Source organism: Morone saxatilis, unplaced genomic scaffold (genome assembly GCF_004916995.1).
Source record: "Morone saxatilis isolate NCDOM2014 unplaced genomic scaffold, NCSU_SB_2.0 Contig1, whole genome shotgun sequence".
In the NCBI taxonomy this organism is placed as follows: Eukaryota; Metazoa; Chordata; class Actinopteri; family Moronidae; genus Morone; species Morone saxatilis.
The window spans coordinates 18,852,220-18,866,378 of record NW_023339651.1 but is presented as its reverse complement, the minus strand read 5'-3'; the positions used below and the strand labels follow the sequence as shown (position 1 = coordinate 18,866,378).

The 14,159-nt window shown below is 40.2% G+C and overlaps 1 protein-coding gene across 1 annotated transcript in view; it reads right to left on the bottom strand.

Moving 5' to 3' along the window:
- Positions 1-14,159, bottom strand: part of ca10a (carbonic anhydrase Xa) — a 219,089-nt gene that overhangs the window by 183,283 nt on the left and 21,647 nt on the right. The window contains exon 2 of the mRNA XM_035659240.1: positions 9,550-9,624. Within this exon, the coding sequence (XP_035515133.1) occupies positions 9,550-9,624 (75 nt within the window). The remainder of the gene's footprint in view (positions 1-9,549; positions 9,625-14,159) is intronic.

The window sequence follows — 14,159 nt, the reverse complement described above, 5'->3', positions numbered from 1 at the left end:
TCTTCCCTCTCCTCCTCCCCTCTTCACCTTTCCTTTTCTGCTGTCATTTCTCCTTCTCTCTCGCTCCGACTGTGCCTCCCACTAACATTGTCTTCTTTTATGTCCTTACCTCTTTGCTTATATTTCCTTTCCTAGTTTGTCCTGCACCATCTCCTCTTTCATCTGTTTAATTTTCCTCCTCTTCGTCCTCTGTTTCCCTGTCCTGCCCCCCCCGTCCTATTTTCATGTTTTCTTCCCTCCATTTATGCTCCATTTCCTCCTCTCCTCTCCTCGCCCATATTTCTTTCCTCCTCTCCTCTGATCTTTTCATCAATTTCCTGTCCTCCTTTCCAAAACTTTGCTTTCCTCCTTTAGTTTCCTTCCCTCCCCTCCTCTCTCTCTCTCCCTGCTGTCAGTCAGTGGAGGGTAAATAAAGGGGAGGCTATGAGGGCCATCCTGTCTGAACCCCATCCATCACACTGCCACTTAATACCCACAGCTGTCATTGTGTCTACACAAGTGTGCGTGTCTGCACGTGTGCATATGTGCGTGTGTGCTGATCTTGTTCAGCCGGCTGTAGTGTGCATGTGCGGGATTTTCCAAATATCAAATTAGAAATTGACAGACGGTTTCCAAAAATGTAAATACTGCCCTAACAGCAGCCCCACGTGTTCTCCTTCTCTCTGCTGAAATTGTTGGAATTATTATTTTCTACTGTGTGTGTGTGTGTGTGTGTGTGTGAGAACAGATGAGAGAGTGTGTTGTTTGCAGGCCTGCTGAGTGGCTCCAGCATTCCTCCAGTCCTCTCTGACAGTAAGCAGTAACACCACACAGTTCCCTTCCATTGAATGTGAACTCCATCACACACAGACAGAAAGCAACAACACAGGGAGACAAGAGAAGTGTCCATCATGCACTGGATCGACCGGAACACGCAGAAGCTGGCCAAGTACAACCACAGTACAATGCTGTTGCAGCATAGTATATTAAATAATTCCACTGACATGGGACCCATCTGTCTCTGATTGGTTGTTTTCGCACAGGCCCCGTGGATTCTTGCAAATTCCATTAGGACTGCTAATAGGAGCCAGAGGAACCTGATTGTTTCACAGATTATCTGTCTCATATTCTACTGTCAGGATATATGAAAGTTTCAGTAAAAAGGACAAAAAATATTTTCATAAAAATTACCTACTGCAGCTTTAAGCCCACCCCTGCTACTGCCTAAAGTATTAAAAGTGAAACAGGTTTATTATAATAGATATTTAATATAATATATATGAATAAATATAATAATTGAATCCTGCTCTATGATTGGTCAAACTCTTCTTTTGCTTTTTGGCAAGGTAGTCGCTGCTGCCTCATGCTGTTAGACTTAAGTACTTCTCATGCATAATTGAGCTCACAGGCATTATCAGCATTTTGTGGAGTTTAGAGTGACAAATTGTACCAGTGTACTTTAATGTTAAAATGCATACAGGTTGGTAATTCTGCGACAGCATTTGGTATGTTTAATACCAAATATACTATGCCCCACTGCTCTGGTTTGTTGTAGGTCCAGAGGTTTTGGTCTTTTTCCACTTATAATGGCACTTGGAAATGGAAAATTAGTTTCAAGACTAATATTGGTGATTAAGTCTGGCAATGCCAGGCTAGTCCCTGACAATGTTGATCAGATTTTATGAACTCAAATGACAAAAGGTGATGTCAGTGTACAGTATGCGAGCTAAAGAAAACTCAGAATCATCAAGCAATGGTTGGATGTTTGGAGCACAACAACAAGACTGTACAGATTATTTGGGTTTTTTAAAAAAGGTAGTACATTTTAGACTGTAGTTCAGAGAAGCTGTGTGAGTGAGAGTAAAAATCCTGCCTCAGACATCGTACTGTACCCACAACATCCAGGAAGATCCTTCTCTCTTTTCATATTTTCTAAATGTGTCAAACCAAACTCTTTCAAAGTGTTACATATTCCATTTGTGGAAACCTCAACGCTAAAATATAAAGAGGAAAAAAACAACCAGGATGCTACTGCTGTGTACCAAAGTGGAAAAATAGTGCTAGAGGAGGTAATATTTCACCGTGATGAGTAGGAGAAATTTCTCCTGCAACCATCGTCTCCACTGGGGCCAAATCTGTTTATTTATATGCTCAAGGCCCATCAAACAGCCTTGGGTGTGTAGTGTTGGCTGTCAGAGAGCGTCTCCTGCACTCTGTAGGCACTGATCCCACCACTGGGAGACCTCTCCTCATCAGACCTGCCCCCACACCACAGCAGCTTCCACAGTCTTGATTCCACCTTCAGTGCAGAGGCTGGCTCTGGTACGCTCAAAAACAAGCTGGCAATGTGCTATTGGATATCCATTTTCTTCCCATAAACCCACCGGTGACAAATTGTCCGTGGCCCTGCCGGTGGTGTCTGTGCCTTTAATTGGTTTTCGATCAGCGATTGTCACTTGAAGAAGAGCTCTCTACCTACCAGACATATATAAAGGAGCTGCCAATTAGCCCCCATTGATTCAGAGAGGGGCTTAGCCGGAGTATTCAGTAAAAAAGAAACGTTTAAGGGGATTTTTCACAACACTGCTTTTTGGACTTTTACGACTGGTGGCTAAAATTCTATAATTGGTACTTGGCTCTTCTCTCAGTGGGATGCAAAAAAAATAAAACAATAATAAATGTTAATCAGCTCACAAGCCTGCTAGAAATACTGCAGCCGTTCGTTTGATTGCTGGAAACAAAAGCGTCTATCAAACAAGAGTGTGAGGAGGGGAAAACACAGGATTAAAAGCGATGAGAAGCTGTGACAAAATGCTCTGACGGGGGTGGAGGGCCTCGGAAAATGGAGCATCAGATGTGGAGATGTACGATAAGGTGTGATGATTAGATCGGATGCTCAAACATTCAAGATCAAGAGCCATCCCCCAATGCTTTGTTAACAGCAACAAAGCACAACAATAGTCTTAACTGGAGCACTGCGGTACATTACTCAATGCTTGTGCCCAACAGGTTTTATCCCATTTAAAATCAGGAGGGTGCTTGACAGCCAGGGCTCCAAATTCAGTAAATGCACCTTTTAAAAGGGTCGTTATCAAATTACGAAAAACACAAATTTTGCTACTAGACATTGTGCCTCATGCAAAAACATTTTTCACTTTGTTCTCTGAGGCAAGTTCCTTTGAGTGTTGCTTCCAAATCAGATTCACCAAATTCGCCTAACTGGACAAACTTGTCATATAAATCGCTCGTTCGACTCTGCTTGTGGAGGGGGCAGAGATGAGGTACTTTTGTAGGCCAACTCGGAAGTTAGGATTGGATTTTGGATTGTTGCAGAAAGAGATAAACAAAAGTTAATGATACTTACACATTTTGTTCAGCAAGATAATCTTCACAAATTAACACAACTTTTATGATTTTTAAAAGGGGAAATGGGACGAGAGAAGTAAAACATTAAGCTAAAATTACAGACTAGACTTCAACATCTCCACCACTAATTTTCTGACTTGAGCTTATAAAATCCACAAGTTGGAAAGTGTGAGCTAGAATAGTTTGCGAGTATAAACACAACGAGGCTGTAAAGGCAGACTAGTGAGTAGTGCGTTCCATTTAACTCAGAAGTCCGAAACTGAGTTAGTAATGTCACAAGTTGACCGCCTTCCAGTACAAGTCGGAAAACCATGCTCTTACCAGGTTAGCCTTTATCCATTGTTGGCAAAGCCAGTTGACAACAACACATCACATAGTATTTTGCTCATACAAACATGTCCACAGACAGTTTGACACATGGAGCAGCCATCTTTGATTTTGACGTCGAGGTTGCTGAGGTTTATTGGGTGTTCCAGTTCAAATGGAATGCACCACAAGTCTACATGTTTGGCGTGCTGACGTTTAATGTCACTAACAATCTCTGTAATCTGGCGTATTTTATCTTGTAAAACAGTATGTGAAAATTTCTTCAGCTTGTGTTAACCAGACCTTATTTCAGCCATCTAACAACTTCGAGAAGAGGAAACTGGAGGTGCTAAATTGTTCAACTCAGTTCTGGTTTTAGGAGTCATTCTTGCAGCAGTCCATTTTGTAAGAGTAAATTAAATCCGCGACCAAGTATCCCACATTAATCATACTTGCTGCATAAGAGTAAATCTGGACGTTCGAGTGGTTCTTGCATGAGGCCCATTGATTGTGGGAAGTAGCTATTGAGTTTTGAATTCCATTTTACAGTACTTCCACTGTATTGGAGTGGAGGCAGAAATCACAGAGGCAGATGGAGTGTCTCATAAAACCACAATCTGCATGCCTAGATATGACTTAAGGTAAATGATAAAATTGGTTTATTAGTCATTTGTCTGAATGGGCCCTTTAACTGAACTGCACGTATTTATAAATTGTCATGAAAACGGCCCTAAATTCTAATTACTTTGAATCATGAAAGAGCTTTAATTTGCTAGAAATTATCCTAATTATTGGATGTGTAACGACTAATAGAATTATAAGCGTCACTCATCCTGCTACTCATACAGTATAAGTGGGGAGTTAAACATTTTAATCCTAAATGAACACCAACAAAGTCTTCTAATACGGATCCGTGGGACATATCTGGAGGACTGTGGCTATAATGGATACAGTATTATATGTGTGTATGTGTTTGAAAGCCCGAGCGATTTCACTGTTACGCCATTAGCTCTATAAAAGCATCCTTGTGTCAGTCTCTTAGAGCACTCTCATCGCTCTCTGTCCTGCAGTTGCACTCTCTGTGGCTCTCCTGCTGTCCAGCTCCTCCTCTCTCCATCCTCCCCCTCAGCTCTGTCATAAGCCCCGGATGGGAGCTAACATGGGGAAAGCCCTGCTGCTCCACCCTGTGCACTGATGCCCCATTATGTCTCCCCTAATGGGAGACTGGCAGCAGGATTATGACCACGGTGGGGGACAAATATTCTCAACCCCCACATTCTGTTGGCACACGGGGGCCATCAGAAGGCTCATATGGGAAGAGGGAACTGTACCACTGACAACAGCAGGTCATGTCATGCCAAGGATTTAACAATAGGACAAATTAATCTTAACTCAAGGTCTACATACTGATTTATTCCAGAGCTTTTGACCACATCATCCAGTCTTCATTAGCAGATGGAAGGTTTTTCAGTTGTCACAGGAAAACATGGACAATAAGTCCTAAAAGTGCTGAGAACACATTTGAACATATACAGTTCCAAGACAACTAAATAAACCCCTTGTGCTAATGAAGACTAGGAAATCAACCAATATGTTTTTTTCAGAGCCGATACAGATGCCAATTATTTGTAGTCAAGGAAACCAATAATTGATATTTAAACCGTCCATAAAAATGTATTTGTGTGAAAATTTTGAATAAATGATGGAGTGTGACTAAGTACATTTATTCAAGGACTCTACTTAAGTACAGTTTTGAGGTACTTTACTTGAGTATTTCTCTTTCCCCGTCTGTGACACAGCAGCCTTCAGTATTGACAGGCTATTACTCATGGCGTTCAACCAATCACACAGTGCTGTGGGTGGGACATTGATCGAGACTACACAGTGGTGATTACAGACAGGTAGGGGCGGTACATCAGAGCCAAAGTAGTTAAAACATTTTTTAGTTCATTGAAGAAAGAAGACTTTATTACACTAACCAGCAGTCCTCTGTTACACTCATCTAAATACAGTCAGACTTCGCCCACTGTACATATTGCCATTCCCAGGAGGGAAACCTTCATAAATGTGACAATATCATTTCTATAAGAAAAGCACATGCATTCAGCCTGAGGCACTCAGAAGCCCTCACTCTGTAAATCAACATTTCTTTCTTGCCCATGCATGCATGTCCATCACATGAGGCCCCTGCTACACATTCAACAATAAACACAGAGAAGCAATCACAAAGTGGCTCAATACCATAAATAACACAAATAGTTCATAAAAAGTATTTTCTTATTGTATGTCTTATTATGTAGGTAAAGCAGTTTGTATGGATGAGCTGAAGACAGGCTTTTGTCAGCATCTCTTCAACCTCAGCCTGGACATTAATATTTAAGATCAAATGCAGCGTTGAGTTGTGATATATCTGCAAAGTGTTGCTGGAATAAATGCTGAAGGACAGGATATGGATCAGCCTGATCCATGATGGATCGATCCAATATACTTTTTAAAGTTTAGGTTATTATTTAAGATATTAAGTTAAATAAATCTCACAGGATAAGGGCACTGTGAAGACATGAACATACCTTTATTCACAGAGCAGTCTGTTTCTGATGAACAGGCTCGTCCTGCGTTAGTCTTTTATTGTTTAAATTTTCTCTAGGTATCGAGATAATATTGTTATTGTGAATTATTTTGGCCACAATAATCACGTAGTAAGAATCTGATATTGTGGCAGCCCTTAATGTACTAATTCACCTTCATTTTATTGTCTGTATTTTTGTTTTAATACTTATTTTTGTATTCAGTTTTTTTCTGTAATATAGCTGTGATGGCCTGACTGACCTGTACCAATCAATGATAATCTTTTTTTAAAGTACTATAATTATAATCTAAGCTATTCACATTCTCAAAAACAACACATACTATCAGTATTGTTAATATGGTTACATCAGATAACTAGGGCATTACAGTGACAGCTTATTAGCCGACTTGAATGATTTTCCAATCCATTTTGGGTCCTTTGACATTATAATAAGTTCAAGTCTTTTACAACACAGCAGGCAGTTGTAAGTTTGGCAAAATTAGATAATTTATTTGTGCGTTTGCACTGCAACGTTAATTAAAGTTCAGTTAAATTATAAAGTCACACACAAGACACAAACTAATGAGCGCATAAATTAAATAAATCACACGTGTCCCGTGTGCTTCCAGTAAATTGCAGTGAAATGAACACACTAATGTGCAATTCTAAGACCTAGTAGTGGAATAAATGGTTCAGTCGGACATGCAGAAAGAAACACAGTGAGTGAAACTGACGACAGATTGCATACCTTTTAACCTTCGACTCTGAGAGTTAAGACGCAGCCGGGGGAGAGGAGGTGAGAGCAAAAGGGGAGCACTTAAGAGTTATATCTGACCTTTACTAAATTTAAAGCTAAATGAGACTGCAGAAAGGATAAGCAATATTCAAAAAAGGTCAGCCACGGTGACAGGGGCCCAAGAACACGATTACATTTGCTTTGCTGACCTCGGGGTGTGAATGCTCGGAGACGCTGGACTGCGGTTTTTGACCTCTCCCACGAGATGTTTCAGGGAAGAGAAATGAGCCATTAACGGGAGAGGAAAGGTCTGATAGCACTACTGTACCGGAGCAGAGCCTTACAGTGATATTATTGCTTTTCCCAGTGAGGGAGCAGAATCATTGCCATTTCAATTCCTACAACATTATTTTGTCTGCCAGTCAAACACATAAGTCCTATAACTGTCAGATGATAAAATATTCAAAAACTAGCCCCGGCAGGCGTCTCCTGAGTTGTTACACTGATCATTTCTAATAAGCAATATATGAAATAGCTGCAGTGTATATGGGGAAAGTCATATAACACTCATTGTAATGGATTACTGCTCTGAGGGAGTATATTATTACTCTGAAATGAGCTAGTGCTGTAATACCTTTTTTTGAACGGAATGCCCCTGTGTATATCGCATGACTAAAAATTCCAGTATTCAGTTTTCAATGAAATCTTTTATCACCACTCGCTGTCCAAGTAGACTGAGTACAAAGAGAATATGTTCCATCAACATTTCCCCGTGCATCATTAAAGTGGGCTTCATTTGCAGTGAAAAAGCCTTCCTTACTTTTTTATGTCCCTGCTACTGAATCCTGCCGGCTGCAGAACAAGGTAACTAGGGTTGGGAATTCTCTGCACGGCCACGGGAGGATCATGAATAGTGTTTAACTGCTCCACCTGTTGTATGGTGGTTAGTAAAGCAAGTGTGCCGTGGAGAACTGCTAGAAGAGATAGCCGAGATATAAACGGAGCAGCAAACCGCCAAGTGGTTGGTGCCAGAGGGAAGGACAAACAGGCACTTATTTATGTATGCCTGGACTTGCAGGCAGAGCCTCAGTGTTTGCACTGGGAAACAGATGCCTGTATTTTGCTGCGTACACAATACCATACTACCTCACTGTTACATAGCAGCTATGCTTTTATTCCCAAAGGCCCTTTCCCTAACCTCAGTATTCACCACAATGTGCCTTTCACCCTAAGGACTAATTTGAAATTTTAAAATTAACTTTGAAAACGCTCATGTTAAAATATATTTTATCACGCTTCAAACTATTTATTTCAAAGTCAGTTTTAACTTGCCCTGATACAAGTAGTTTTATTTAGTGGCTTTCAGATAACAACAAAGACCCTTTTGGCTGCCCTGCAAGCAAGATGCTGTAGGCTCTTGTTATGGCACTCGTGTACAATGCATAGTTGGAGTTCTGCCCTCTTTCTCTAACACCACCCAACTGAACTCCTGTTTCCAGGATAACTGAAATGCTGACTTGCACTTCAGCTCATAAACTTTGTGCCGCAATTTTCTTTTGAGAGCACTGAGCATGTGCATGCAAGCATGACCTTAGACTAGTCCCGGGCAAACAGGCAATCCTTATTGTGATAAAGATACCAGTATCGGGTATTGAGTCTGATACTGATACCTCACCCGGTACCACTTTACAGTAGTGTGATGTTATCTAACATCTCGTTAGTTGGGCAGGTCGGCAGAAGAGAAGCAATATTTTAGGGAACTTTTGCAACATTAGCAACTTTTAAAATGTTACAGTCAGAAAGTGAGCAACATCTGATGAAAATAAATACAAATGAAGAACTGTTAGAACTCTAATAGTATCATTCAGTACTCTTATAGCTACTTGGTTTTGGCAAGTGCCCTAATGTATGTAACGTAAAAAGTGGTATCTGTGTGCATCCCTAGGTGAAAAATTGGTTTAAGTTTCAATTCACTGATATGGTAGACCTTACGTTGAGACATTAAGAATATTGTCTCAATCTACAAAAGTCAACCCAAACCTTTACTTATCTCATGATCTCTTATACAAGAAATCCCATACCCCGCCGTTAACCTTAAAGTAAACCTTGACGCTTCCAGAAGTGAATACCAGCAAAATGTCCTCTGTTTGAATGCTCCTAATTGTTCCAGCCGTACGCAGACATTTGCTCCTTGTAAGCATAGACACCATTGCACACAGACACACTCATACACACAGCCACCTGCAGGCTTTATCAAAAAGCACCTGGGCTCAGCAGAAAAACACAATCTCCGGAAAATAATTGGCCTGACATGCAGATACACAACAAGATGGAAAAGGTGGAAGGAACAGCAAGCTGCCGTCAATCAATCAGTGAGAAAGCGTCATCTGCGTGGGAAGGGCGAAGAGGTCTTGTCAGAATGAAAAAGTAAAACTATTGCCATTGGCAAGGTGGCCCGATGTTATCTTAAATATGTAATAAGGTCTGACTTCAGGATCAAGCACACAGTGTGGTTACAGTGTATGCAGGAAAAATCAGTATTCTGTGGGAAACTTCCATGCATCAAAGTGCTGCGTAGTGTTTTGAGGCTTACCTGGAACAAAGCTCCCCTGCACCACCTCCTTGTACGCCCACCATCCTTCGTGAATTTTCGGCGGGTTCGGCTGTGCTGTTAGATAAGGAGAAGAAACACAGGAACAAGGGACATCAATCACTTCGATCTGAAATTCAGACAAGAAAGCAAAAACACGGTTGTGCCGTGTTCAGACGCTCTCCAGCTGAAACACTGCGTTTTTTCTTTTTCTTTACCGGCCTCATCATTTCCAGACACCCTGCTAACCTTCTCAGCAAGAGGCCTCGGCAAATAGACTCCCTGGAGATGGCTTCGGAGCAAAGGCCTCTGATTCAACCTCTTCTTTCGGTCCAACTACACACACGTGGTACAAACACACACACTTGCATACTCCCCTGTGATGCAATGACTCTCTAGACTTAAGTATGGAAATGCATTCTGTCATGTTGTGTGAGCTGTGAAAGAAATCCCCAGATTAAAGCAAGGTGCTACAGTATAATTGAGGTTACTAAGTAAAGGTCTCAGTACAGGGAAAGAGTTGTGACCGAGAATTACCCACCGAGCCTTCAGGATATTGCTTTTTACACCTCAACTTTTTTCCTCCTTTCCTGTTCATTCACCAAACGCGCAAAGCAGGGCTTAATCGAGGGTCTGGAGGTTGACCCGCTTGCTTGTTTTTAATGAAAGTTGAGTTGGCCGAACAACCCTCCTCCCTCCGCTATCCCCTCCACACAGCCTTGCTGCAGCAGAGTTCAATTTCAGAGAGGTGGCCCGGCTGGACATGGTCCAGAAAAGGCTATTTTCTCAGAGGGCAATCTCTGCTGCCACAAGCTGAATTTGGGGGGGGACAACAGTTGCATCCTGTTTGTCAACTTGTTTCTCAAAATGATTCATCGTTTCTCCACTTTTACACGATAAATGAACTTGAAGCAAACACCACCTTTGATTGGAGTGCACCTAAATCAGTGCAACAGACAACCAAGTGGCAGCATTGAGTCAGACTTTCCAAACCATTAGAGGGAAGCTGGCTCCCTGCCCAGCACTGCTGGACCCTGAAAAAACTCCCACAAACTGTAGCACAACATCATTTATAAAGTTTGTATATAGTCAATTTTACACAAAATGAAATCCTAAAAACACAAAATCAGAATCACTCTGCTGTTTCTAACAATTGTTTTCCCTCTTTTGAAGGTTTTTTTTCTTCACTTCAGACACCATGGTATTGTAAATTTCACTGTGATGCTTTGGTGGAGTTAGTCTTGGAGAGAGACTCTGTCAGAGATGTTTGGACCCTTGGTAGGATTATTAGTGGAGCTGTTTCTCAATATTAAAAACACTTTTCCTGGGTGCTTGGTTAGCTCAGTCGGTAGAGCTGGTGACCCATATACGCAGTGGCCCGGGTTCGAGTCCGACCTGTGGTCCTTTGCTGCATGTCGTCCCCTCTCTCTCCCCCTCCTTTCCTGTCTCTCTCCAGCTANNAAAGGCCCAAAAAATAATACTTTAAAAACACTTTTCCCATTACCCTCTTTGCTACCTGTGCAGACAAAATGTTTCTTTATTTTACATCTGTGTTCGGAAAGCAGTACCTTTTTCTTGGGCCACAAAGAAATCTTTCTCCGCCCTGTAAAGCCCAAGAGTGGATTCTGAACTAAACCCAGCCTGGAGGTATACACTGTGAAATGCAGTGTTATGGCTAAAGTCGCACACAGCAAAAATTTCAACCAGAATGGATTCGCTGCAACCGGTGAATTCAGGAAGAAGCAAAGAGTTTGACTTTGGTGAGCTCTGACACGTGAATTCCAGCAACTGACCAATAGCAAATCATCTTGTAGTGCTGACAATAAAGGGAACAGTGCCCAACAGTGTTAGGCACGTTGTTTGAAAAGTGTGATCAATTATTCATTACCTATTACTAGTTTACAAAGCTCAACAGTGAAATTAATTTGGTACATTACTAAATTACCTTCTGTCACTCACAAGCTCCTTTAAAAGGTGCCTTTCAACAACTCCAAAGCTGACACGTCCACACCTAACATCTTCTGTATCGTACAATGAAAAATGAGACCGCTTTAATGAGCAGCCAGTCTACGGTTATAAGCTAACAGCTAGCTTTTGTGCTAAACTAACATGTCACCAGACTAGCCTTTCCACTGAATGTGTAGTAAAGTTCATTATTCTACTTGCTATTAGAGTGTTAATTTCACGTTCATTTCACTTATTTACTCCCTCCTTTATTTTACTATTCTGTAATGCATTATATTGGTTTTCCCATGGGAAGTGGTCTGTAATGTGCAGCCTTGGCAGACAGTGATAAACTCTGTGGTGGAGCTTGCAGGTAGCTAAATTACCTAGTTCTTTCTTTATTATTAGCATGGGATTACGTATGAATAGCAATAGCAAATAGCATTTTTATAAACATTTTGGATGTCATGTCTACGCATTTGAAACTCTTTGTCTTTGGCATTTAACAATGTCAGAGATGGCAAGATTGAGATTTGGACGTGCAGGAAAAGATGTGAAATCAGTTGACCTTCATTGTCTTACCAACAATAATAAATATGTGGCTAATGATGTGACACAGTGGAAGTTTAGGTACAAAAAAACTAGGTAGATTAAAACATATTTACATTAAATGTATTTTATTTTTCAGTCTCCTGGGAGAAAGTCCTGTTGTCTTTGACCAGTCCACCCACCCTAACTTCTCTTCACACTATGTCACCCGCCTTTTTTTTATGACATTCGCACCTAAAAATGACACGGCGTCTCTACACAATATAATTCAGTAGAGACATAAATGTTTTATTCATACGCCATTCGGTGATACCAGCCTGATTTTTTTTTGTATTTTTTGTTAAAGCTGGCTGTGGGAGACCTAATATGATTCTGTTATTTCCAAGTCATTGTTTACTTGAAAAATGTGTTGCCAGTCTCCTGTATCCTGTCCCAGTTTATTTTTTGGAGCTTGTTTCCACCAGAGCTGGTTGTATGTGGGAGACCTATTAACATTCTGTTGTTAGCAGACCCCAGTTGGTAGAGAAATAAACAGCTGGAGGCAGCAGTGCAGATTTGATCTTCATTCATTACACAATTAAAGAAGAAAGTACACAAGTGTAAATATGCACAGAGTTGAAATTAATATCACTTTACAGTCCAACTCCCTACCCCCCAAAATGTTGAAGCAACAGGGAATTACAGTTTTGTAACTGATTTGTAATTACTGGATTCAAATAGTCATCTTTTACACTACTTGTTATCTAAAAAGTAGTCATATTACTGCAAAGGGTTACTTAGTAATGCAATGCTGCAGAATTAAAAGCAATGCTTTTCATATCAGTTTTGTCATGAACAAAACTAACTATAATTCTAGCCACTGTCACTAAGCTTCAAACACCACTAATTTCATACAGGATGCACAGATTAAATGAGCTGTGTCCCTGTTTTCTACAACTTCACACCTAAGGCTGGTGCCCCTGTTCTCTTTTTTATGGTTTGCTCTAACTTAACACAGTATGACAACATAGATAATTCACTACGCTGTACAGTACATTTACATATAGCTAATCTCACTGCTGAATAGATAATGTAGTGTGATGATGGTGAACCACTTTATCAACTGCAGAGCATTTTCATCATGTTTTATGAGATAAAAGTGCAGCAGTAAGAAATATAATGAGCGGTCAGACAGAACAATAGTATACAGTGTTTGTGTGTGTGTAGGGGCGGTAGTGTGTGTAAGTGAGAGCCCTTGGGATTCTAGCTATTGTAAGTAATAATATAAAGGAGATTTGGAGGCCTGTGGACATGATCCTCTTACAAGCTACCAACAAGAATACAGATACAGTCCTCTCTTATTTTGCACATGTGCGCTGCAATAACAGGCTGTAACAATACAGCTGCTGTCCCTGCAAAAAAAAGAGAGAATAAAACACCCTTTTTGGATTGATGTGCCCACTTTCCCTGTTATTTCAGTCTAATTAGAGTGAATGTGAAACAATTTTATCACCATCAGTTTTAGACAAATTGCTGCTGAGATACTACAATGATAAATTCTGTGAGGTAAATTGAACCTTTCATGATCCCTGTGGGAAAACTGAGCTGCTGCAGCCGCCAAACGGCAGCACTAATTACAGCAAAATATATTATGAGGAATATGAAATTGAAAAACGTGAAAATATATGAATTACCCAATTATGCAAGATGTGGCAAATGAGAAAGAAAACGCATGCAATATAGAGTATGACTAATGAACAAAGTCTTTTTGATACTATTTTCATTTTTTTAATCAAGATGTAGGGCTAAGTATACTGAGTCTGGAATGTACCATGTAATGACTTTTTCAATGTGTAATAAACAATTAAGTTCATTTAATAATATAATTTTTTTTAAACATTAAGAATTAATCATATACATTATTGAATAATATATAAATTTCTGTATTTTACCTTTTTACTAATAGTTTATTATTTTTGATTTGTGGTTATTGTATAAGCTTGAGGCTTCTTGACCTTTACATTTGGAGAAAAGCTGCATATGACTGTGATATAAGTTCAATTAACTGAATGGAACTGGTAAAACTAATAATAAAAATATAATAATTAAACAAATAATATACTTGAGTTACTCAAATTGTG